Raw genomic sequence first — 24,059 nt, 5'->3', positions numbered from 1 at the left:
GGGTCTTCATTTGGTTTGTCCAATTTTCACTCCCATTCTCTGCTCAATATATGCAAAGCTTCTATCCCCACCACTGAACTGAAGATGTTCTGGTCAGTGAACTCCACCTGTCAAATCCTCTTCCTCCTTGAAACACTTTTGTTGTGATTTCTGTGATGCCTCTTTCTAATTTTTGTTCTACTTCAGTCTTTTTCAGTATTCTTAGCTGGCTCGTCCTCATCTGTTCAGCTACTGAGTTTTGTTGTGCCTTGGGGCTTTGTTCTGGCCCCCCTTTGTCTATATTCTTTCCCTGGGTGACTCCTTCTATTCACATGACTTTAAGGACCTTCTAAATGCCAAGGGTTCTCATGTCTCTCTCTCCAGCCCTGACTCATATATCCATCCACCTATGGATAACATAGGTGGATGTCCTGTAGGCAACTCCTACTCTTTCATGGCCCTAATGTAGCTCTTCATCTACACTTTTCCCATGTTTGTTCTTTCTCTACTCTTCCGTAGCTCAGTGAAACCAGCATTCATTTACCCCAGTGCTCATGGCAAAAATGTAAGCAGTTCTTGATTTCTCTTTTTCTCACCTCCCAGATACAGTTGATTAACTTGTCTGTGGTCATTTTCCTTACAAAACATCCTGAGGATGTCCAGTGTGGTCTAAGCTATCACCTTTTGTAGATTACCACAATAACCTCTTGTTTTTCCTTCTACAATACATTTTGCCTAAGTGGTCTTTTAAAAATGTCAGTTAGATCATATTAATTCCCTGGTTGACATACTCCACAGGCTTCCCATCACACTTATAATAAAGTCCCCACTCTTTTTTTTAGGTTTATTTATTTATTTTGAGAGAGAAGAGAGAGCACAAGCAGGAAAGAGGTAGAGGGAAAGAATCCCAAGCAGGCTCCATGCTGTCAGTGCAGAGCCCGATATGGGGCTTGATCTCACAAACTGTGAGATCATGACCTGAGCTGAGATCAAGAGTCTGATGCTTAACCAACTGAGCCAACCAAGTGTGCCAACATCTTCACTCCTTATTCTGGTTTACAAGGCCCTCTGGCACTGCTCCTCTGACATCTTCCTATGCCACTCTCGCCTTCACCTGTCTGCCGTAGTCTAGGCATCTTTTGTTTTCTCAAGCAAGTTAATTTGTTTCTCCCTTAGAGCATTTGCTTTACTGGTCCTAGCTCCCTAGATCTCCTGGTTAGGCTCCTTCTTGGCATTCAGACCTTGTTCTAGGTTTTGCCTTTTTGCTTCCAGGTTGATCCTCACTCACCTTTCTCCTGCAAACCACATTTCCCAGCTCCCTGACAGTGGCTTTTGGGGGATTTGCCCAAGGGGAGATGGGAGAAGGAAGGAAGAAGGAAAAAAAAAACTGGACAATTTCTTCCACTCCATCTCTTTCCTTTCTCCTCCCCTTTGTTCTCGCCTTTCCTCATCTCCCAACCCCACCTCTGCTTCTTGGGGCACTTTCCAGTGGGGACTGGGTGCCTCATTCTCCCCAACAGACAGAGAGAGCCTCTCTGCCATAATCACAGATGCTGCCCAGCAGCCCTGTCCATGGCTCCATTTCCTGCCACAGTTGGTGTATGTGGTCTAGCAGTTACATCGCCTCCTCTGGTGGTGGCTTCCTGCATCGCTAATGTCTGCCACTCTATTTGATTCTCAGTTCTTCCAACACCAGTGTAGCCATTTCACTGTGTTAAATTCCTTTGTGTGAAATACCTACAGTAGTGTCTATTTTCCTGACCAAACCAGTTCTCAGCTACAGGGTTCACCCTCCCGCACCCGTCCCAACCTGCTGGGTCACTCCCCAACTCTCTAGGACATGCATCTGTTTTGAGTCTCTTCATGGCATTTGTCATTTTCTGCTATTTTGTCTTCACTTCTATCTTTGTTTGGTGCTATACCCAGAGCCTAGAATAGTGTCTGATATGCAGGTGAGATTCAGTAAATATTTATTGAATAAATGAATAAAAAGAATGGACTGAGCTTGGGCTAAGCTGAACACTGCTCCAATGGGGAGATGATGTGAATGAATGATAATCAGACTTCTAAATACAAAATCCCTGAAAAAGGAAGGAAAATAAGAGAAAGAGAGAAAACTAGGCCAGAAAGGAAAATGTTACCCATTGGCAAGAAAGACCGTTAGGAGGGACGAGAAAGCACCTTTATTTAATATCCACTAATGTGCCAGTTGCCTTATATACATGATTTCATTCTGTTCCCACATCAGCTCTATCAGGTAGAGACATTATCTCCATTTTACTGTTGGGGAAACTAAGGATCTGAGAGGTTAACTTATTTAAAATCACAAGGCTGTAAAATATACAACAGGATTCAAGCCTGCCATCTGTCTGAGTAGGACCAGCTCAGGAAAGTACATCATTGTTTCAATTCATGCCCATGGTACTTTTATTTTAATGGAGCAGCGTTAAATGCAGATATATACACTGTTTCTGAAGCACTTACTTTATCCTCTTCACCCAGTGGCCATCCCCAGTGAAAGAATTGGAGATGCTTTTTCAAATCAGTTCCCAGGTTTTTCTTGCCCTTCCCACTGCTCTCCCCTCCTCCTACGTGAATCGCAAGACAGATCACGATCCACACAACTAAGTAAATAAAAATACTGCCGTCAGCTCAGTACAGTGGGCCTCTGGTGTTTTCTTCCAGGTTGACCTCAGAATGAGCCTGTTTTAGTGATTTAGTCTGCAGTAAGGAAGGGGGTTAGGGGATAGGCCCACCCCATATATCAGCAGCATCCCATAGAGCATGAAGTTTTATTCAGGTATGTGCTACATATGGCATCAATAGAGAAAGATGGCCCAGTTCCCTTCAAATTCACCAGGCCTTTATTTGTACCATCACCTCTGTTTTGTCAAATTTCATTGAAGAGCTCCATTATCATGTTAATGGGGACCGGTGAGTTCTCAATATTATCCTTGATTTCCTATATTATGCCAAGGTCTGAAACAACACCAAGGGGTGATATTATACTGTGCAGTTTATAGGGAAACTGAGGGAGAAAAGCCCAAAATGGTAGAGCAAATCATTTTTTCCTAATTTTAATGTCCCTTGTTTGGTTGATTCAAGTACCAATATGACTCTAACATTGCTTTTTTCCAGAGCCGTTCTTAAGACAGCTATCCCCAAACATCATGCTCTCAGAACACTGAAAACTTAGAGCAAACAAACAAATCATGGAAATTAAATAGCAATAAAACTGTTGTTGGATTCATATAAAAAATATTATCCAGTATTTAAATGGCTATTATTTACAGAAACTTGGCAATTGTACCATACAAATAATGAAATTGATTCCAGTCACAGTCCATCTTTGTTTGGAAAGGAAATACCAGTAGTGTTTGAAAAATGGATTATTAAAGACCTTGGTTTGCTGAAGGTGGCTCATATGTTCTATTTGCTAACACAGCATCTTGTTGAGGGAAAAAAATAATAAGTGCAGCTTTTCCCTACCCCAGATTATTTTCACTACAGATCTTTAGAGCAGGAAATAAAAAACAGCTAATGGTTCATGGGGCATGTGGAATTAGTTTAAGCAAAGCCGAGCCCTGGTCCTGGTGACCGCCTCCTCTTTCCTGTGCTGTTTTGTCTATGCTGGCCTTCGAGTATGTCAACAAATCTCTTTTAAGCTCAGATGGGAAAGAAAGGATGGCGATTCTCGCTCTTTCTGCAAGGGGGTAATTTACAACAGATGTGGTTTTTTAGAAAGGTACAAGTTTGTCTTGTAAAATATTTGTAAAGAAAGATAGCCTCCGGATTTCACAAAGTAATCCTTACTTGATTTTGGAGATGTCACAAAGAGCATTGTTTTTATAATACTAATATAATTCTTTTCTCACACAATTTGATTATAACTCAGGATTCGTTTTTGGGAAGAGCCAAGTTTAAATACCTAAAACAGTGCAGTGAAGAAATACCACATGTGACTTGATGGCTTTCTGACAGTGACCTGAAAGGAGCCCAATTTCAGTCAGGAGACATGGGTTAAAATCCTAGGAACTCTTTTTAACCAGTGATGAGGTCGTCTCCAAGCCTCAGTTTGCTTATCTGTGAAATGGAAGGTTCGCTTGCCCCTGCCATCCAAGTGGGAAGATAAATTTAAAATGTTTTATAAACCTTAAAGTCCTACATAATGGTAAATGATTATTTTTATAACAAATCTATTCAAGAAAAAATTCTTTGTGGCTTCCACACCTTTATGTATATGCTTTTTTGTATATATAATAAAAAGAATTTTTAAGTTGTTACTAAAAACTGTGCTAGTAGGTAGATTAGCAACAAAGCTTGCACTATTTAAGATTAAATAATACATTCTGGCTCTGATTGAGCCATGAGGCTTGCTGAAGAACCAATCACCGATTCTAATGGGAAATTTTGCCTGCATCAACACTGACAGATAAAAATCACACGACAAAAAGGTGTGCGCCCTGCTTGAGTATGACTAGCTTTGGCCTATGGAGGATGCACAACTTTCAGTGGGTGGGAAATACTATAAACCGATGAACTCCCTGCTAATTTTTCAAATCCCGTATCTCACATGAGAACAGATATGGCTATAGGCACCAACGAAGAGGGAGCATAGACTGGGAAAGAAGTTTGAGGTAGGACGTCAAGTGACTGGTCTTTAGTTTTCTCGTGTAGGGAATGAGAATAGTAATACCTATCTTCCTAGTGTGACTGTTTTAAGGACCTTATGGGATGATATATTTAAGATAATCTATGGTTATATTAGATATATAAATAAGAGGGGAGAAAACTCTGTCATCTTTACAAAGATTTTTTTTTAATGTTTATTTATTTTTGAGAGAGAGAGAGACAGAGCATGAACGGGGGAGGGGCAGAGAGAGAGGGAGACCCAGAATCGGAAACAGGCTCCAGGCTCCGAGCCATCAGCCCAGAGCCCGATGCGGGGCTCGAACTCACAGACCGTGAGATAGTGACCTGAGCCGAAGTCGGACGCTTAACCGACTGCGCCACACAGGCGCCCCTACAAAGATTTAATACAATTAGCATTTGAAAGTTTTATTGTATTTTCTTTGTCAAGTTCATCAAATTGTTAATAATATTAACGGCTAACAGGTATTGAGCACTTCCTATGTGCCAGACATTAATGGTGAATGCTTTAAATGGATTAGGCTCATTCAGTTCTGAAACCATCATGAAAGTGGGTTCCATCGTTATCCCCACTTTATGGATGAAGGTAAGTAAATTGCTCGAAACCACGTAGCTAAGGAAATACTGAAGGCAGGATTTGACCAGGCTTAGCAATGGAGCCAGTTAGTCAGAAGTCTGATCTTCTAAATCAGATAAGGAGGTCATAGCCTTCTCTAAGTTCTCAGTTGCCCTCTCAGCTCTGCATTTGAATTCCAATCTTATTTAAACACACATTTTGAAAATAAAAGAAACAATTTCAAAAGAGAGTATTATTAATTTGAGAGAGAAAGAGCGCAAGCAAGGAATAGAGGCAGAGGAAGAGAGAGAGAGAGAGAGAGAGAGAGAGAGAATCTTAAGCAGGTTCCACAATCAGTGCAGAGCCCCATGCAGGGCCCAATCTCATGACCTTGGGATCATGACCTGAGCTAAAATCAATAGTCAGACACTCAACCAACTGAGCCACCCAGCTGCCTCAAAAGAGACTTTTTAAAACACACATACACCCAACTTTTTCATTACAAGTTAAGGTAAAGAAAAGCTAGAGTGGCATTTGCTATTTGGATTTAGAAACAAACTAGGTGCTTCTGTTCGCTATTGTCACTTATGCTCCAACCACTAAACCCATACAAAGAGCAGGATAAACTCCACCACCAGCCAGGTCCTCACATTAGCTCTCAAAGAACTCTGAGGGGCAGAAAACTAAACCACAGCTCTTACTGTCTCTGTAATATGGCTGGTTTGGAACCAGAAGGGATTTGAGGACACATTTTATTTAAATATTTTGTGTGGGTTTTTCATTTGTTTTGGTTTGGTTTTGGTTTTCAAATGAGGTCTAAGGACATGAAGTGACTTGTCCTAGGCCACTATAATCCTGCGTGTGCCCTCCCATTTTCAAAACTTTTCCACAATCTGTTTTGACTTTACAGAAAATTCTGTGAGGCCTACAAATTCTTATCTCAAAACGTGTATTGTACTGTTCTGGGTGAAAGTATCCTTTGCCACTTATTTTCCTGGTTATTTGGGAACAGGAACCTCACAGCTTCTGATGTGCTTTCTATAAAGGTTAGCCTGGAGCCAGGCCTACTGGCCCTTTCACTTGGGAGTCCATCTGAGAGCAGTTTCCCATGGGACGAAAGCCTGAGATGGCATAATCTATAAAGCTGCTCTCTAGAAAGTACACTTCCTGCCTGCTGGCAAGGAGATTAAGTCAAAGGTTTTGATATTGATATATAGTCCTAATCTTTTAAGAGCTTTCAAGCACTAGCAGGACAGTTATAAGGAATTTTCTTAAATCATTAGGAAGAGGGAGATTTGCAAGTCCCTTAGGGCCTATGGATGAGGGGTTTGAGTTGCAAGGAATTTGGGGGAACTCTCCTTCTTGACTACCCTTATATACGTGCATCCCTGGGTGCTTTCTGTAAGGTTTATGTTTACATTTAATGAAAATTAAACATTTATGTGCAGACTTCTACAATAATTATTTTTGCTTAATTGAGAGTTAACACAGGCAACAAGTTTTGCTTGTACTTTGGTTTTATGTCTTTTGTATTTATGATCAAAGATGTTTCCCTTCCTTTCTTCATGTTCAACCCCATACTTATGATCCCCATGCTCCATCCTCCTTCAAGGCCTTAGAGTATCTCTGAGTCCCTCCTCTACTTTCTCTTGCCCTCATTCTCCTTCTCTCTCCTTCTTCTTCTTCTTTTTCTTTTTTTCTCCTATCACCTCTCTTTCTTTTCTCCTATTGTTTTTCCTTCCTTGCTGGCTTTCATCATAATTCTTAGGAATCTTAGCTGCCATTTAAAAAATGCCTGTTGTTTACATTGCCTAGCCCAGGAGCCATTTCTCTCTAAATTTCTGTTACTTTACAATCAATTGTAAAGTTACAGGCAAAATGTAGAACATTAAACTAACAGGGCAAGGCACAACTAAATGCAATTAAAAATTGCATTGTAGAAAGCGAGTACTGAAAAGCATAGGGCTACCTTGCAAGAGAAGAGGCAAAAAATGAAGACCAGGTAAATGTTCATTCTGCAAAAAAAAACATGTGCAGGGGCAGCGGAAGTGGGGGGGGGTGGTGGTGGTGGAAGATGGTCTCTGTGTAACATTATAAAGATCTACCATCATTTTCAAAAATGGAATTTGACAAGTTAACACTAAGTCATCTGGGGCAAAACTAGTCATGCATAAAAAGTTTGCATATTTTAGGGAATTCTGTCTATTATTTCAAAATTTTGTTTTTACTATAAGCAAAAACAGATAATTTAAATTCTTTTAATAAGAAACTGTGTCCATAACTTTATTATTACTACTACTATCAATAATAATTATAGACAGTTTATTTGTACAGGCATTATGCTAAGAGCTCTACATGTCTTATTTAATTTAGTCCTCTTTAGAACTCTGAAATGTAAATGTTTTAGAGAACTTTTATTTTTTAAGAGAAAAATATACTGTCTTAACTGGTATACATCTGTCCTCTTAACCTTAAACATTATCTCAGAATCCTTTAATGTCTCAATGGAGGGTTCTTATTATTAAGGTTAATATGAGTTAAAGAGCCAAGGCATTAAGTAACCTGGGTAAGATTTGATATAATAAAAACTGAGTAACACACGGAGATACAACTCAGTAGGAAAGGGTCTCTGACTTGCCAAGCTGCTGTGAGAATTTCAGTATTTTTGATTTGGGGCTGAAACATAGTTTTCTCTATCTGAAAAAGAAGGAATATTGGCACAGAGAAAATATTTCATCACCTTGTGTGTCTTTATTCAATCTATATCTCATTTCTAATATATTTTCCTTAAGTTAGAAGTGTAGCTCTGAGAGGAGTTTTGCAGGGCATTTTACTGAATGAACCAAGCAAGTTGGGAACCCAAACCATCTTTAGCATAAAAAATAAATCACATGAAACACAAGATGTATTCCAAACACAGTTGTACACCCTGTGCTATGTGAGACTCTATTTACTCACAGAAAAGCTGTAAACTATAACAATTCTGTCTCATAGCAAATATCAATCTTATTACTCACCCTTTACCAGAGGTTACATAGCAAGACTTTAAAGGAAAAGCAAAATTATAATCAAGATGAGCTCTTTGGGGTGGTATATCTGAATGCTTCATCCAGGAAATAATAGGTAAGGTGATCATACGTCCCAGATTGCTGGCTGGGTCAGTTCCATTCTATGCTTCTCTTGGCATAAGATTTAATAGCTGCCCCTTTGCACTCTTAAGACATTCTTTCACTCTAGAAAGTAATTGAAATAGTATTAATTTTATAACAAATATTTTGACCAAACATATTCTACATACTTGTTGTGACCAATATAGTACAGGTGTTCAACACATCTATTTTCCATCACGTCAACAGGACTGACAATGACTACTTTGGCCGGGCCCCTAAATAGCGTTCGTGACTATGACAGGATGCAGCTGGATACATGGAGAGTCCAGCCACACAATACATATCCCCCAACACCTATCACTTTGGGTTCTTGTTCCCATTCACAATAGGACCCATGAATGGGGCACTTGTCATTTTGGTTTGAAAGTCACTGGACAGGATTCTCTAAATATGTAATGTACTCCTATTGATTCTTTAGGTCTTTAGATATTCCTAAATATTTCAAAGCTAGGAAGTAGATACTTCTGTAGAAAAATCTAGTTAACTTCCTGTCGTGATATGTGATCATAAAATAGGTGAATATGAAAGAATCACTGTATTTCAAGTTTGCAGTTATTTATGTTGTGTGGACTATTTAAAATATAATAAGATTTTTAAAAATTATATAGAGCCATTAGAAAAAGTTGTATGATATAAATCTCACATGTTCTCAGATTTATAGTTATAGCTTTTTTTTATGGGTAATTTTTTTTTTTACATCTTCAAAAGAAACCTTAATAATGCATTAAAAAAAAAAAAAAAAAACCAACCAGTGTCACTACCAAGCCTTTGGATGATTAACTACCCTATGATATTTCTTTCATCCAAGCTGGTTTATAAAGGAAAGCAAAAACGACAATAAAAGAAATGTACCAATTTATTCTCTACTAATAAAGTATTGAACATTAGTGAAAAAAGTGTGAAATATTGGAATGCAACACAGAGCAATTCCATTACCCATTGCAGTTTTGGGTCATATACTGTATATAAAGAGTAATTACTTCATTGGTTGGGGACCACAGTGGAGGAATATAGGACTTGATGAAAGAGATTTTAAAATAAAAATTTTATCCCAAAGCATTTGCTTTTCAAAACTTTGTCAACATTACAGGCCATCTTATTTTGTTTTTTTTGTGTTTGGGGATGAGGGGTTGGGTAGTAGGGTAGGAGTAGAGAAAAAACAGAAAATTAAGAGTGAGCAGATTTTTAAAACTCTTTAGCCAGTAATCATATACCAGCACATCAATTTTAAAGTATCTACTAAGACGACTTTGTACATGCTTTCAGTGACACATCTTACTAACAAAGATCCAGTATTTAATATTTACACACTGCATTATTGACATTACATCTGGTGGTTTCTAACACATCTTTCACTTCCTACTGTTGAATCAAGTTTCCTGACTTTATTATCTTGCTGGTCATGGTGACTACAATATAAGTTCCTAAATGTTTTCAAGTCTTTTGTTCTTTTTTATTACACTGGAATTCTGGGTAGGAAATGAAACCTTCCTGGATAGGATGGTAAGGTAACATGGTATATTATGGAGAGAATAAACTTTGGAGTTGGCCTATCATAGTCCTAATCCAAGTTGTCACTTTTCTCAATCCTTCCTTTCTTCTTCAGTAGAGTGGAAGAAAAAGCTACATTGTAGGATGACGTTATGAAGATTGAATGAGCCATGTTGAAAAACACATGATAATGCTTAATGTGTGTATTTATCTTCTACTTCTTTCTAAAAATAATTTAAAACAGATATAAAAATACAAAAAAAATATATTAAGAAAAAATAGAGAAACCACCTAAAATCATGCTCAATGAGTATCAATTCCTTTATTTCTTCTACTCATGTTCCTTCAATTATGATATTGGAGGAAATCAGTGAAATAAAAGTAAAGCATTAATTGCTAAGAATTATTAATATTATAGGAGGTAACTTCTATTACCTGTAATATTTTGACACATTCTCTTCATCTTTTTTCCAACCCACCCATTTCAAAAAAAGTTATTATACTTTATCTCACATTTACCTCTCCCCCCCATATCTATTAGATCATAAGCATTTTTGTTGTCATTAAATATTCTCTTTAATATTTTGTAATTTCATAGTAGTATGTCAGTTGTTTGTGCTATAAGTAATTCCACAAAACATGTCACTGTTTTTTCTTTTCTTTTTGTTATAATAAAAAAAACTGCAATGAAGGTCTTTTCAGACCAACATTTCCAATATTGAGTATACGGGAAATCCCATCCGTTGATGTGTCATATTTGTTGCAAACTTTTTCCCATTTAGCTTTTTAAATTTATGAGGATTTTTGACAGAATAAGTTTCTTATTTTATGTAACTTTTGCCACCAATTATTGTTGTGACTTCCTTTACTGCTTGTATGTTTAAAAAGTTATTTCCTGTTCCAAGGTCACTAAATAACTTACCTACATTTTCTTCTGTTTTTATAATTCACCTTTAGTTGTTTTGCTTTTTAATTAATCTAGAATGTATTTGTGGCTATTTGAGGTAGATCTGAGTAGAATTGGGCTATCTCAAGTAGATTTGAGAGTCTGTTGAGGTAGGATTTAACATAATTTTCCACAAATAGTTGACACAAGTACCCAGTAACATACTGCTTTCATCTTTATGGTGGATTTATGCGGTGCTTTATCATTAAACAATCTCTCTTTCACTGTTCATCTTTCATATTTTAATTACTTAAATATCTGGTACAATAAATGCCTTCTCATTGTTTCTCTTTTGCAAAAATTTCTTGGCTATAGCACTCAATTTATTTTTCCAAACAAATTTATCAAATTCTCCCCATTTCACTGCATTCCAAACACATTAGAATTTGCTTGCAAAGGCACTAAACCTGTATGTTCAACAGAAGAAAAGAATACATTCTTTTAATAATCACTGTTCCAGTGCAGAAACACAGTATCTCTCTTTTCTTTATGTAGATTCTGTACGTATCTTATTAATGTTATGCTTAAGTGATTGTGGATTTTATTGCTATTGTGAAAAGTATTTTTTCACATGATCATTTCAAACTGGTAAGACATTATTCTCAATGAATTTTGATTGTGCAACCAGCCTTCTTCGATTCTAGCTTGATTTATTCTGTGTGCAGAAAAATACTTGTAAGAGCACTTTATTTCACAGAGATAAATGAATTTAGCCGGTGTTTGAGAGAGAAAACACTGAAGGCCATAGAGATGATTAGAACAGACCAACTTTGTAATTAGGGAAGAACAGAAGGAGCCACTGGATATCCATTTTTTTCTAAAGTGTACAATTGCAGAAGTGAAATTAATGGACTTTGTTTTATTACTGGGGAGGGAAAAAAGACAAGAAATTGATGCGTTCATGTCTGTAATGGTAAGTGAAGGGTGGCTTTTGAAGACAGTGGGGACCTTGAGAGTACTTAATTGTTCTGTCTACTTTGAGCCTTATGCATCGCATCTACCTTATTGTCTGGACAGTCTATCTTGATATAAGCCAAATGAATAATGAAGACAATATCTCCCATGGGAATTAAATTTAAAATGACAGCTCTAAGTAACTTTTATCTAAAGATCATGTTTAAAACTGGCCTCCATATCCTCAGTCCCACTGTAGCCTGTTGTTCTTGGGGTCTGCAGATACACCTGTCATTCACTTGCCCTCAGTTTCTAAGGTGGCAGGATGCCAGCCCAGCCATGTTCACAGTGCAAAGTGCTTGAGACTTTTCTAAAGTGAAAGTCAGTATGTAAATGTGCAACATGACGACATTATTATTCTAGCTTTCTGGCTGCTTTCAGCAAGCACTGACTGCCACATGAGGTCTCAAGTGTTCTGGCACAGTGTGGAAGTGTTCAAAAGAAGTTAAAGTAATGAAATTGGATCTACATTTCCATAGATATTCAAGCTGGCATGGAGGAATGGAGTCATGGAATCAGGGTTGGATGGTCTCCACCAAACAGCCTAGGCAAGTGCCTGTGATGCCAGGCTACTAAGCAGAAATTTCAATCGTGAAAGGCCACCACTATTTCTTCCTCTGGGTCTAAAATTACAAAATGTGCACATTTCCCCCAGGCTCACACCATTCTCTGGGTGCTTTACACTCAATCCCACCCACCCATTCCCTGGAGCACACTAGCTCTGCTTAAAACCAGGACAAGTTTTAAAATGAATAACGAAGTACAAAGAGGGGGGGAAATGTTTAGTTAGAACCCGAAAATAGCATATGCTATTGCATCAGGTATGGACTGTTATACTTAAGAGATGGGCCAGGCTTACTTTGCATCTGATTTTCCTAAACTACTACTTAGGAAGTGTTTACTTGATTAGTTTCCATTGACCTTGTCTTTTTCTTTTTTTCCCCTTTCAGTTTTCATTGCTCACAGGTCTTCCGGATTTGGTTATTCTGAGACCTGCCCTCTCTCCTACACCTTTACATCCTTCCCCACCCCCACCCCCCAACTCTGGCTAAAATGTTTCTGTTCATCAGGGCAAAATCAACAGAATTGGAGTCTCTTGCTTTGCAACTACCTTTATGTTGGCATAGGTCCATGATGCTGGGTGCCCCTCGTCCTCCATCTCCCTTTACACCCTGATATTTTTATCGGTTCCAAGCATCCATTTATATATACACAGAGATGAAGCTTATTTAAGTTTAAAAATGTAAGAGAGGGACAATTCAAGAATTCAAGCACTGAAGAGTACCGTTACTCACACAGAATCTCTCTTTTTTCTTAATTGTATTTTAGGACAGTGAAAAAAAGGGATTTATAAATAAAATCTATGCCATCCAGGAGGTTTGTATCAGTGTCCAGAACATCCTAGATGAAGTGGCTTCCTTTGGCGAAAGGATAAAGAAGTGAGTGATGCTGACATGTGAGCCCTGACCTTCTGTGGGACAGAGTGTCCATTTGTTTCTCAGAGGGTGAAATGCCACATTCTTTTTGGCAGGGGATACTCCTTCTGGGTGATCTATTGCTCAGTTTCATCATTATTTACTTTGTTTCTGCCAGTCTTTGGTTTTCTGAAAGTTCTGTCAATTTCCTTCCTGAAATTTAGAACATATTGGTTGGAAAGAAGTCCTACTTGTAGCTTTGAAGAAATAACACCGTCCTAAATTTTAGCACATTTTCACAGTGAAAGACTTTGTTCTTAAATGGAATATGAAATCGTGATAGGAAAAAAATAAACCAAACTAGATGAGAATTTCAGGTAATCAAGACACATCTTCATTTTATTACAGGTTGACATATTGTCATCGAGTAACTCTAAAATTTAAAAAAAAATCATATTTTATAGAGCACTCTGCAAAAATATTTTTTAACTTGTCTATTTAAATAGTTGAGATCATAATTACAGATGAAATAAACTAATAGTTTTAATAATTCTTAAAAAAGGAATTACCTTTCCTAATTAAAAAAATAAATACAGCTTCATTGAAAGCTAATATAAAATTAAGAATATAATTTTCTTATATTAAGAATATTCTTGTGAATTTTACATTACTTGTGTTTTACTTGCAATAGTTTTATTTACTAATGAACTTTTAAAAACAACTGTCTATAAATCCAATGATGTGGATTTATAAGTCTTAATGACCAGTTAAAAATATACTAAGGTTCCATACTACTAAAGTATGTGAAAATTGGCCTACATAATGATTGCTAAATGTCTATTCAAGGGGTGCTGTTATCTGGATAAACCTACATTTTCTAGTTTCATGTATCCATTATTATTCATATTATTATTCACCAGAAGCGTTCTACAGATATGAATCCTTGGGCATACACATTTGAAAGGAGTAAATTATTTAAACTAAAGGTGTGAGTCATTCACCTAGTGCTTTTCATGTTTCAAGGAATAATGCATTTTATTTTGTATCATTTTTTAATACATTTCCACTTATGCATAGGTGCTGAGTTTCCATTTTTTATATCATATTAGAATAGCTTCCCCTTTACTCCAAATGTACAGCAGCCTTTAGTCTCAGACATCTGAAGACCAAGTCCCACATTTTTTTCTTCTTCCTCTCCATGTTATTTCCATTTCTAAGAATGTTCCTTTGTTCTGCACACCCTTTCCACTGGAGCATAGTGTGAAGTCCTAAATTAAATAGGGCATTTCCCTTTTGAGTGTTGTCCTTTCTCTGAGGTACACTATGTGTTGATACCTGATGGAAGTATTTCATTTATACCATAAAGACACTGGGTCAGCTCTGAGGTCAGGCAAATTTATGCCTGAGAGGAAAAGGCTTCTTTGTAACTCTAGGTGGTTGGGGACCTCAGATGCTTGGTTGGAAAACATCAGAGCCAGGTGGAGGATATGACCAGATCCTGGCTGTGGAACAGCCTTGGGAAAAACTGAGTTTTATGGAACTTTCCACAGGTATAGACAGAGGTATAGGTATAGGCTGAGGTACAGAAACAGGCATAGGGGGCGCCTGGGTGGCGCAGTCGGTTAAGCGTCCGACTTCAGCCAGGTCACGATCTCACGGTCCGTGAGTTCGAGCCCCGCGTCAGGCTCTGGGCTGATGGCTCGGAGCCTGGAGCCTGTTTCCGATTCTGTGTCTCCCTCTCTCTCTGCCCCTCCCCCGTTCATGCTCTGTCTCTCTCTGTCCCAAAAATAAATAAACGTTGAAAAAAAAAAAAAACAGAAACAGGCATAGGATCCAGTGAGTCTTATAGAAGCCATCTTTCCTGCACAATTTTTTGAATATTAAAAAAGAGAAGGTCCCCTAGGGTCACATGAGATAAAATGCATCTATTCAGAAGGCAGATTCAGAAGCAATCATTAAGTAAAAAGTGAAAAGCCTCTATAATTACCACATCTTGTTACTAAATAATCATTCCAGAACTTTCTTGAATTGCATCTTTTTTGGGGAAAGATCATATTCTAGATTTAGTTTTCATGATGCACTGTGGATTTAGAAAAGGGCAGTCTTTTTTTCTGACATTAGCTACACTGGTAGCGATTCCTTGCCATTTATCCTTCCAAGAGGAGAAAGGAGAACATAGGGAGCCCTTCAGGAGGCTGCCCAGAAGGAGGGTTTTCTCACTGAAGAGCCAGTGCTCTTGCACACTGAGGTGTGCTGATGCATGGCTCTGAGCTGAGCCCCAGAAAAACGAGCAGACCCTCCTCAGCCTTCTGTTCTCTCCACACGTGGGCAGAACCAAGGGAAGTACAGGTGTCAGCGAAGAAAGGAAGGCACGATCCTTTACCAGGTGACAGTGAAACAGGGTGCTCACTCTGGCCAGGGGAGGAAACAAAGAGAAAAGCCAGACCCCAAGAGTTACTGAAAACAAGACAACCAGATTGATTTCATTGTGCCTCTTTTACTAGAAAAAAAAAAATTTTTTTAGGAAACATTTGACCCTAGACAGACAAAAGGCAAGGTATATGCCCACAAAGCTAAGGATTCACACCTCAGTGTTATGCCGAGGGGAAATATAGGAAGAAAATCTCTTAATCATCCTTTATAGGAGCAAAAACTGCCCTGGACAAACCCCACTCCAAGTGCATATAACATACATTATCAGGAAATTAGAGAAAATTAAAAACATTCACATTTATCCCTATCATGTATAATTTCATATTTTCCTGAAGTGTCTTTGGCGCCCTTGTCACTGCAATAGACTACTAGAGTTGATTGGCTCTAAAAATATCACTTTGATTCACATAAATGTGTTGCCATCAGTATCAGTCCACCACAGTAACAGCGGTCCTCATTTTTAAAGGGGGAAGTTGAGGCACAGAAAGGTTGATTTGTCTAAAGTCAAAGGGCAGAATCTAGGCTCTGAACATAGGTATCTTTTTTGCTTTTTTCATTAAACTGCAGTAAAGTGTCACTCAACAGTATGTGTTAGTTCCTCCTCAGAGGCTGGTTGTTGAGGCAGTTGTATGCTTGTAAACGGTGACATAATTATATGCCCAACATTGTGGACTCCATGCAATGGTTCCGTTATTATTTTGCCATTCTCCATTAAAAACCGTGAGATTCACTACAGAATTTCTACACAAAGAATCCTAAACTATTGCAATATTTCCATGTTCGATTTCCCTGCTTTTCTACATCTTTTTTAACTTCTCTGTCATTTTCTTTTTTGTCCCACTACATTCCTCCCCATCTTCCTCGTACTGTCTTTTTTGTAACTTCTTCTACTTTTCCTCACCGATCCTGTTTTTGTTCTTTGTTCTGATGTTATCTCACTGTCAACATTCAGTCTTGCAGCCTTCCCTGACCCCTCTACATTATCAATCAGCAGCAGGATGGGAACACTGCAGACCCATCAGGCAGGCCCTGCTGTAACCCACTTTGCCAGCTTACACTCCATTTTCAGTCTTTCCAACAAATCTACCATGTGCTTTCCTTTGCCAGAAATAATACAGGGAGAATAGGAGTCACTACTGACTTTATTTCTTAATTATCTCTGTATTTCTGGGAAGGGCAAGGATGGCAGGTGAATTTTTACAAATCTCACTGCTCTGTTCCCCCTTCCTGACTTCTAGTTACATTTGAAACATAGCTGAAGTGAAAAGTGAGTATTTCTCGAAGGAATTCTAAACTCAAGAGGATTTACACAACAGTGTAAGATTTAAGTCTACAGACAATTGCTGACATTTTATTTCCAGTGTCGGGAATCCAGTGTGAGTTGACAGAAGAAAGAATGGTAGGCCCAGGGGCATTCTCCTCTATGAAATTTTGGAGAAAACAAGATTGGCTACTAGTTTTAAAAGCAGAAAAACCTATTTAAAAAAATTTTTTTTTAACCACCTAGGAGTCTAGTGCACCTTGAGGCCCTGAAGTCACCTGGGACAATCTGGAGGGGTTGGTGGCAAGCCTTGTTTACCTGGGCCCTGCTTTCATGAAACTCAGCAGATTGTGACTAACCTGTGTCCTCTGACAGTCTACTACAATTGCCTTCTATTCCAGAGAGAAATGCAGTCTTACTAGATCCCTGGTCCAGAGTGTGGGTTAGAATCACATTTATTTTAATCTTTGCTTGAAAAAAGTATCAAGTGCTCAGATTGCTGATGTGTTAATTTCTTATTCAGTACTTTCAACTGGACTGTCCCATTCTTAAGCTGGCTGGCCATTGTAGCCCTCTGTGTGTTCACAGTCATCCTGTACTTCATTCCACTGAGATACATTGTCCTTGTCTGGGGTAAGTAAAGCCTTTTTTTTTTTTTTTTTGTAAACTGCCTTAGATACTAGGAACAAACTATTTTTAAGGAATGAGTTATACTGTCAGTAGTTCCCTGTATTTATTATCATGAAGCTACTCCATGATGAAAAGAGACAGGTCAGTTAAAAATCACAACAGTATAAAGATTTAGGTCTACCTACAAAATGCATTTTTCTTATCTGGCACCATAGGCTCCATCATACTGTAAACATGTAGTTGTGCAGATTCTTCATATATCAAAGTGTAGCTTTGTCTAGATACCATTCTGATTTATTTTCACCACTTATACGTAAACAGAGGCATTTCGATCCATATGGTGCATTTAGGACAATATGCTTTTGTGCTGTGGTGCTTTATCTTGTGGAAGTGTCCGTAAACACAGTTCTATATATCCCGCCTATTTAAGAGGTCACCTTTAGGAGGCAGAAAAAGGGTCCTTGGCACTGACAGGCTGCTTAGGAATAAGAAACCTGCTTTATGTATACTAAACAAAATTGCTTCTGTGCAAGTTCACTTTAAAGGTGGTATTTTCTGGTCCTAATTTTTAACGCAGTTATGCTGCAGGCCAACAGTTCCTGTGGACCTAGACTCCACTTAGGTGGTAGTTTCGGCATCCTTCATTATTTTAGGGCTTCTGTTCCTTATCTGAGAAAATTCTTGGTTTGAAAAAAATTGTCCTTCTCTAAGATGTACTAACCTATAAAACTACATTAATGATATACATAAACATGACTCAGTAGAAGTATGACACTCTACTTCCCCCTCAGCCTGCATACACCTAAGATTGCTAAACATATAAAATGCAAAGAACCAAATTGGGTATTAAGTCCAGAAAACACACGTTTACACTTGAAAAGGAATGTTTTGTTATTTTCTGAGATTTTTAAAGAAATGCTGGAAAAAGTGACAAAAGGGATCAGAGGTCTCCAAACCCTCCAGTTTTCAGATTCCTGTCTCCCTATTCTTTTTGGCCTATCTTGTCATATCCTGAATCAGCCCTCTTACCCTTTATCATCACTCTCCTTACTTTACATCTTGAGTAAGGAGTGGGGGGAATGATTACTTTTTTCCCTTGTTATAATTTAAACAGTTTCAAATAAGATATACCTTCACTACACAAGGAGGGAAGCATTTCTACTCTTCTTGCTTCCCTGATGTATGTTCAAGGTCTTTCATTCTTTCCTTTGGTATTTAAAACAGATGCTGTTTTATTGAAGGAATTAGGGTAGGGCATGAGGTGTGGCAGTTTATTATCTCTAACCTACTTAGGGTCAGAACTGCCATCTCAGCTGTGATAGGTAGTGAACCTCTGGTTCTGTTTCCCCAGCGTTCTCAAAATGCAGAGCCCATGGCAAACATCTGGCTCTGTAACCTGGGGTGGCCTCACTAGCTCTGTCTTAAACGTAATTCTAAGAGAATGTGTTTGGGCCTCTTGTTTCATCAAATGAAATAAAACAAGAACAGTATTTCTTTAGTGCTAGGTGATTGCTGAAATGTTAACCAGAAATTTAAGACATGGGTCTCACATGGGGAGACAGACCAAATTCAAGACTGCAAAAGAAGTTTATTCTGCTGAACTTCCTGAAGAAGAGCCAAGATCCTCTAAGTTACAGCTCGGTTTGTTGATCTCATATAAAGCTGTTAATTTATTTTGTATATGTGAATATGCTTGGTCACTTATTAAGAGCAATATAAATTTCAGAGTAGACTTATCTCACTGAAATTCTACCTTGTATCATAGAATATGTGGGATAGATACTTCTGGTTTTGTGTATTGTTTTGACATTGCTATCCCATTACAGTTTTTGTTTCTGTAATAGCTCCAATTTCCCCTGTTTGCCCTCCAACAACATTTGCTCTTCAGGTAAGAGCAGAGGATTCACTGTTGAATAACTTAGTATGGGTAGATATAGCTCCTCTGTCGTGGTTTTTGGCTGCTCTAGTCCAAAAGTGATCCAAGGAAGTCAATCACAGCATCTTTTGCAAGCATTAAATTTAAATTTTGTGTAATTTAAAAGGAAAATTGCTTTCTGAAAATCTCATTGCCAGAGATGGAGAAGTGCAAACATTTTTCCTATGGTGAGAACTTTTAAGATCTACTCTTTAGTGACTTTCAGATATGCAGTACAGGATTATTAACTAGAGTCACCATGCTATCTATACATGACATCCCCATGAATTTGTACCCCTTCAACTCATTTCATCCATTCTCCCACCTCCTGCCTCTGATAACTACCAGTCTGAATCTATGAGCTTGGTTTATTATTTTTTTAGATTCTACATATAAGTAAAATCATAAGATGTTTGTCTTAGACTCTTTTCACTTAGCATAATGCTCTCAAGGCCCATCTATGTTACTGTAAATGGCAAGATTTCCTTATTCTGTCAGTGGATACTTAGTTTGTTTCCATGTCTTGGCTATTATAAACAGTGCTGCGATGAACATGTGCCAGGAGGGTGTATTTATCTTTTTGAGTTAGTGTTTTTGTTTTCATTGGCTAAATATCCAGAAGTGGAACTGTATGGACATAGGGTGGTTCAATTTTTCTTTTCTTTTTTTTTTTTTTTTGAGGATTATCCATACTGTTTTCCACATGCACCAGTTTACATTCCCACCACCAGTGAATGAGGTTCCTATTTCTGCACAAGCTTGCCAGCACTTGTTCTTCCTTGTCTTTTGACAAGAATAATGGCCATTCTAACAGGTGTGAGGTGATAACTCAAGGTGTTTTGATTTCCCTGATAATTAGTGATGTTGAGCATCTTTTCGTGTACCGGTTAGCCATCTGTAGGTCTTGTTTGGAAAATAAGATCCTCTGCCCATTTTTTAATTGGACTGTGTTTTTGTTTTTCCTGTTGAGTTTTATTAGTTCTTTATATATTTTGGATATTAGCCCCTTATCAGATTTGTAAATATTTTCTCCCATTCAGTAGGTTGCTTTTTTATTTTATTGCTGGTTTCCTTTGCTGTGCAGTTTTTTAGTATGATGTAGTCCTGTTTATTTTTACTTTTGTTGTCTTTGCTTTTTGGTGTCCACTCTGAAACATTGTCAAGACCAATGTCAAGGAGCTTATTACCACCTTTATTTGTCATTTCTTCTAGGTTCCCAATTTGTCGGTGTGTAATTGTTCACACTAGTCTCTTATGCTCCTTTATACATGTGTGGTTTCTGGTTTAACATATCCTTTCATTTCTGATTTTATTTAAATCTTTTTTTCTTGGTAAGTCTAACTCAAGGTTTGCCATCTTACTGATCTTTTCAAAGAACCAGCTCTGAACTTTATTATTTCCTTCCTTCTACTAACTTTGGGTTTTGCCTGTTGTTTTCTTCTCTAGTTCCTTGAGGTGTAAAGTTAGTTTGAGATTTTTTTTTTAATTGAAGTAGGCATTATTGCTATGAACTTCCCACTTATAACTGCTTTTGTTGTACCCTATACATGTTGGTATGTTTTATTTCCATTTGTCTCAAGGTATTATTTCTTCATTGACAAATTGGTTCAGTAGCATGTTATTTAATCTCCGCATATTAGTGAATTTTCTAGTTTTCTTCTTATAACTGATTTCTAGTTTAATACCATTGTGGTTTTTTTCATCTTTTTCAGATGTATATGATTTCAATCTGTTTTATTAAGATCTGTTTTGTGGCCTAACATATTTATCCTGGAGAATGTTATGTTCCATGTGCCCTTGAGAGGAGTGCATATTCTCCTGCTTTGGGATGGAATGTTCTATACATGTCTGTTAGGTCCATGTGGTCTAACATGTCACTTAAGACTGCTTCCTTACTGATCTTCTGCTTGGATGATCTATGTGTTGATGTGAGGTATTAAAGTACTCTAGTATTATACTGCTATTGCTCCCTTTATGTCTGGTAATATTGACTTTACATGTTTAGGTGCTTCTATGTTGGCTGTATAACTACTTTAAAATGCTCTGTCCTCTTGTTGGACTGGCCCCTTTATCATCGCATGCCCTTTTTAGTCTCATGTTACAGTTTTTGTTTTCAAGTATGTTTTGTCTGATGTAAGCATAGCTACCCCAGTTTTCTTTTGGTTTCCATTCCTTCACTTTCTGTGTCCTTCTATCTGAAATGAGTCTTTTTTAGGCAACATATATAGATGGGTTTTGCTCTCTTCCTATGTGATTTCATAACTTTCTTTGGTGGTATGCTTTGGTTGCTTTATTATCCTTTGTGTATCTAGTAGAGCTTTCTGCCTTGTGGTTACCATAAAGCTTATATATTACAACTTATAACAGTCTATTTTAAATTGGTAACGTTGTAAGGTTGGATGTATTTTGAAGTTCTACATTTTAACCTCCATCCACGTGTTTTATGTTTTTGATGTTAAACATCTTTATTTTTGAGCAAGCACAAGCAGGGGAGGGGCAGACAGAGGGGTACAGAGGATCTGAAGTGGGCTCTATGCTGACAGCTTGTGAGCCTGATGTGGGGCTCAAACTCATGAACTGAGAGATCACGATGTAAGCTGAAGTCAGATGCTCAACTGACTGAGCCACGCAGGTGTCCCACATTTAACATCTTTTAATCTTGAATATCCGTTAACCAATTATTGTAGTTTTATTATGTCTTTTAACCCTCATGCTAACTTTGTAAGTGATTAATCTACTACCCTTACTATATATTTACCATTGCCAGTGAGATCTATACTTTCATATTTTCTTTTTAACTAATTAGCATCCTTTTTCAGCTTAAAAGTAGTCCCTTTAACATTTCTTGTAAGGCCAGTTTCATGGTGATGAACTCCTTCAGCTTCTGTGCCACTCCCTTCCAGCTTGCAAAATTTCTGTTGACAAAAATCTTATAGTCTTATGGGGGTTCCCTTTACTTACCAAGTTGTTCTTCTCTTGCTGCTTTTAGGACTTTTCTTTTTGGTCATCTTTACCTTTTCTCTTTTAAACTATGCCTTGGTGTGGGTCTTTTTGCCTTCCTCTTATTTGGAACTCTCTGGCCTTCCTGGATCTGGATGCCTGTTTCCTTCCCAGGTTTAGGGAAGTTTTCAACCCCCTTGTCTTTCTCACCTCCTTCTGGGACCCCTATTGTGTTAGTATGCTTGGTTTTGCCCCATGTCCCTTAATCTCCTCTGCCTGGGTAGTTCCACTGCTAGGTATTCGAGTTCACTGTTCTTTTCTTCTGTTTCATCTAGTCTGCTATTGAATCCTTCTAATGTATTTTTCAGTTCAGTGACTGGATTCTACAGCTGTGACTTCTATTTGGTACTTCATTATATTTTCCATCTCTTTTTTGAAATTTTCACTGTGTTCTAGTCTTCTGAATTTGGTGAACATTATTATGACCATTACTTTGGACTTTTATCAGGTAAATTACCTACCATTTTCCTTAAGGTTTTTCCAGAGATTTTTATCTTTTTCTTCCCTCTGGAACATATTTCTGTTTCTTCATTTACCTTGACTGTTGTTTTCTGTGCATTAGATGAAAAGACACTTCTCCCATTCTTGAAAGGCTGGCCTTGTTTAGGAGGTGAACCTTATTATTCAACCCTGCCTTAGCTCTTGGTTGTCTCTCTAACCTTTTTGATTGTCTGAGTAGCTTATTTTAATAGCTCCTTGTAGTTGATGGTGTGCCAAGACCAGTTAGTACCTAGATTCAGGCTGGTTGGAAACCAAACCCTCGGGCAGCAGCTGTTAAAGAATGCAATTTAAATATATATATATGTGTATGTGTGTGTGTGTATATGTATATATATATATATATACATATACACACACACATACACATATATATGTATATATATACATACACACACATATAAATTTATGTATATTTATAAATTTATGTAAATATAAATATATAAAGAATGCAAATATATATCTATAATTTCTATGGGATTGCACATAAGCCCCTCTAGCCACTAGAACCAGGTTATCTAGAGAATATTCCCTGGGAGACAGTGACTAAAACTGGGGCTCCAGGTAAGTGTGTGAACTCCTTTCTAGGAGATGCCAGGGAGCTGTAGTGAGGTGGAGGGACAGCAGAAAGATGACACCCTGCTGCACTCACTTCCTCAGAGCACGTCTCTAAGCTTGTAGATGTATGCCAAACTTAAAGCTTGTCATGTAGGCCTGCAGCTCCAGGACAAATAGTTCTCTTTCACAGACTACGTGTGTTGTAGCCTGGGACTATAGAAATGTGTGGGACTCAGAAACACAAGCAGCACTTTATCCACCAAAAGTAGCTACAAAAAATCAAGGATGTCAAACAAGGATATAAGCACCTTCCTGGGGAGATATTTATGAGCTCTAGTGAGGCAGAGAGTGCAAAGACCGTATCCACTGGACTCTGTTCCCTGAGAACTCTCCCACATATTATTCTAAGTGTGCCGGAGCAGAAGGTGGCCCAGAAGGCCAAAGCTTGCAAATAGGCTTCTTTCTCTGAGCAACTGGGAGGATCTTTCCCTTTGCTATGTGTACAGTGTCCTGGGGATGGTCATCTGCCAAGGATGGTCTGATTGTTAGAGTCCCATGTAACTCAGGAATGGAAGCAATACTGGCTTACTGAGCCCAGCAATC

General features: G+C 38.0%; 1 protein-coding gene across 21 annotated transcripts in view; it reads left to right on the top strand.

The window, feature by feature from the left end:
• MCTP1 (multiple C2 and transmembrane domain containing 1) overlaps positions 1-24,059 on the top strand; it is a 525,474-nt gene that overhangs the window by 496,349 nt on the left and 5,066 nt on the right. For 15 of the 21 annotated variants that reach the window (XM_047089153.1, XM_047089172.1, XM_047089119.1 and 12 more), the window contains 2 exons: positions 13,076-13,185; positions 17,379-17,488. The exons of 3 other annotated variants lie outside the window; for them this stretch is intronic. In XM_047089153.1, the coding sequence (XP_046945109.1) occupies positions 13,076-13,185; positions 17,379-17,488 (220 nt within the window). The remainder of the gene's footprint in view (positions 1-13,075; positions 13,186-17,378; positions 17,489-24,059) is intronic. 3 more of the 21 variants (XM_047089245.1, XM_047089188.1, XM_047089197.1) reach the window with 1 other exon arrangement.

Source organism: Lynx rufus, unplaced genomic scaffold (genome assembly GCF_022079265.1).
Source record: "Lynx rufus isolate CCGP_SWC_20201006 ecotype Redwood Valley unplaced genomic scaffold, mLynRuf1.p SCAF_1, whole genome shotgun sequence".
In the NCBI taxonomy this organism is placed as follows: Eukaryota; Metazoa; Chordata; class Mammalia; order Carnivora; family Felidae; genus Lynx; species Lynx rufus.
Note: the sequence above shows the minus strand (reverse complement) of the source record. Positions and strands in the feature narration are given on the sequence as shown.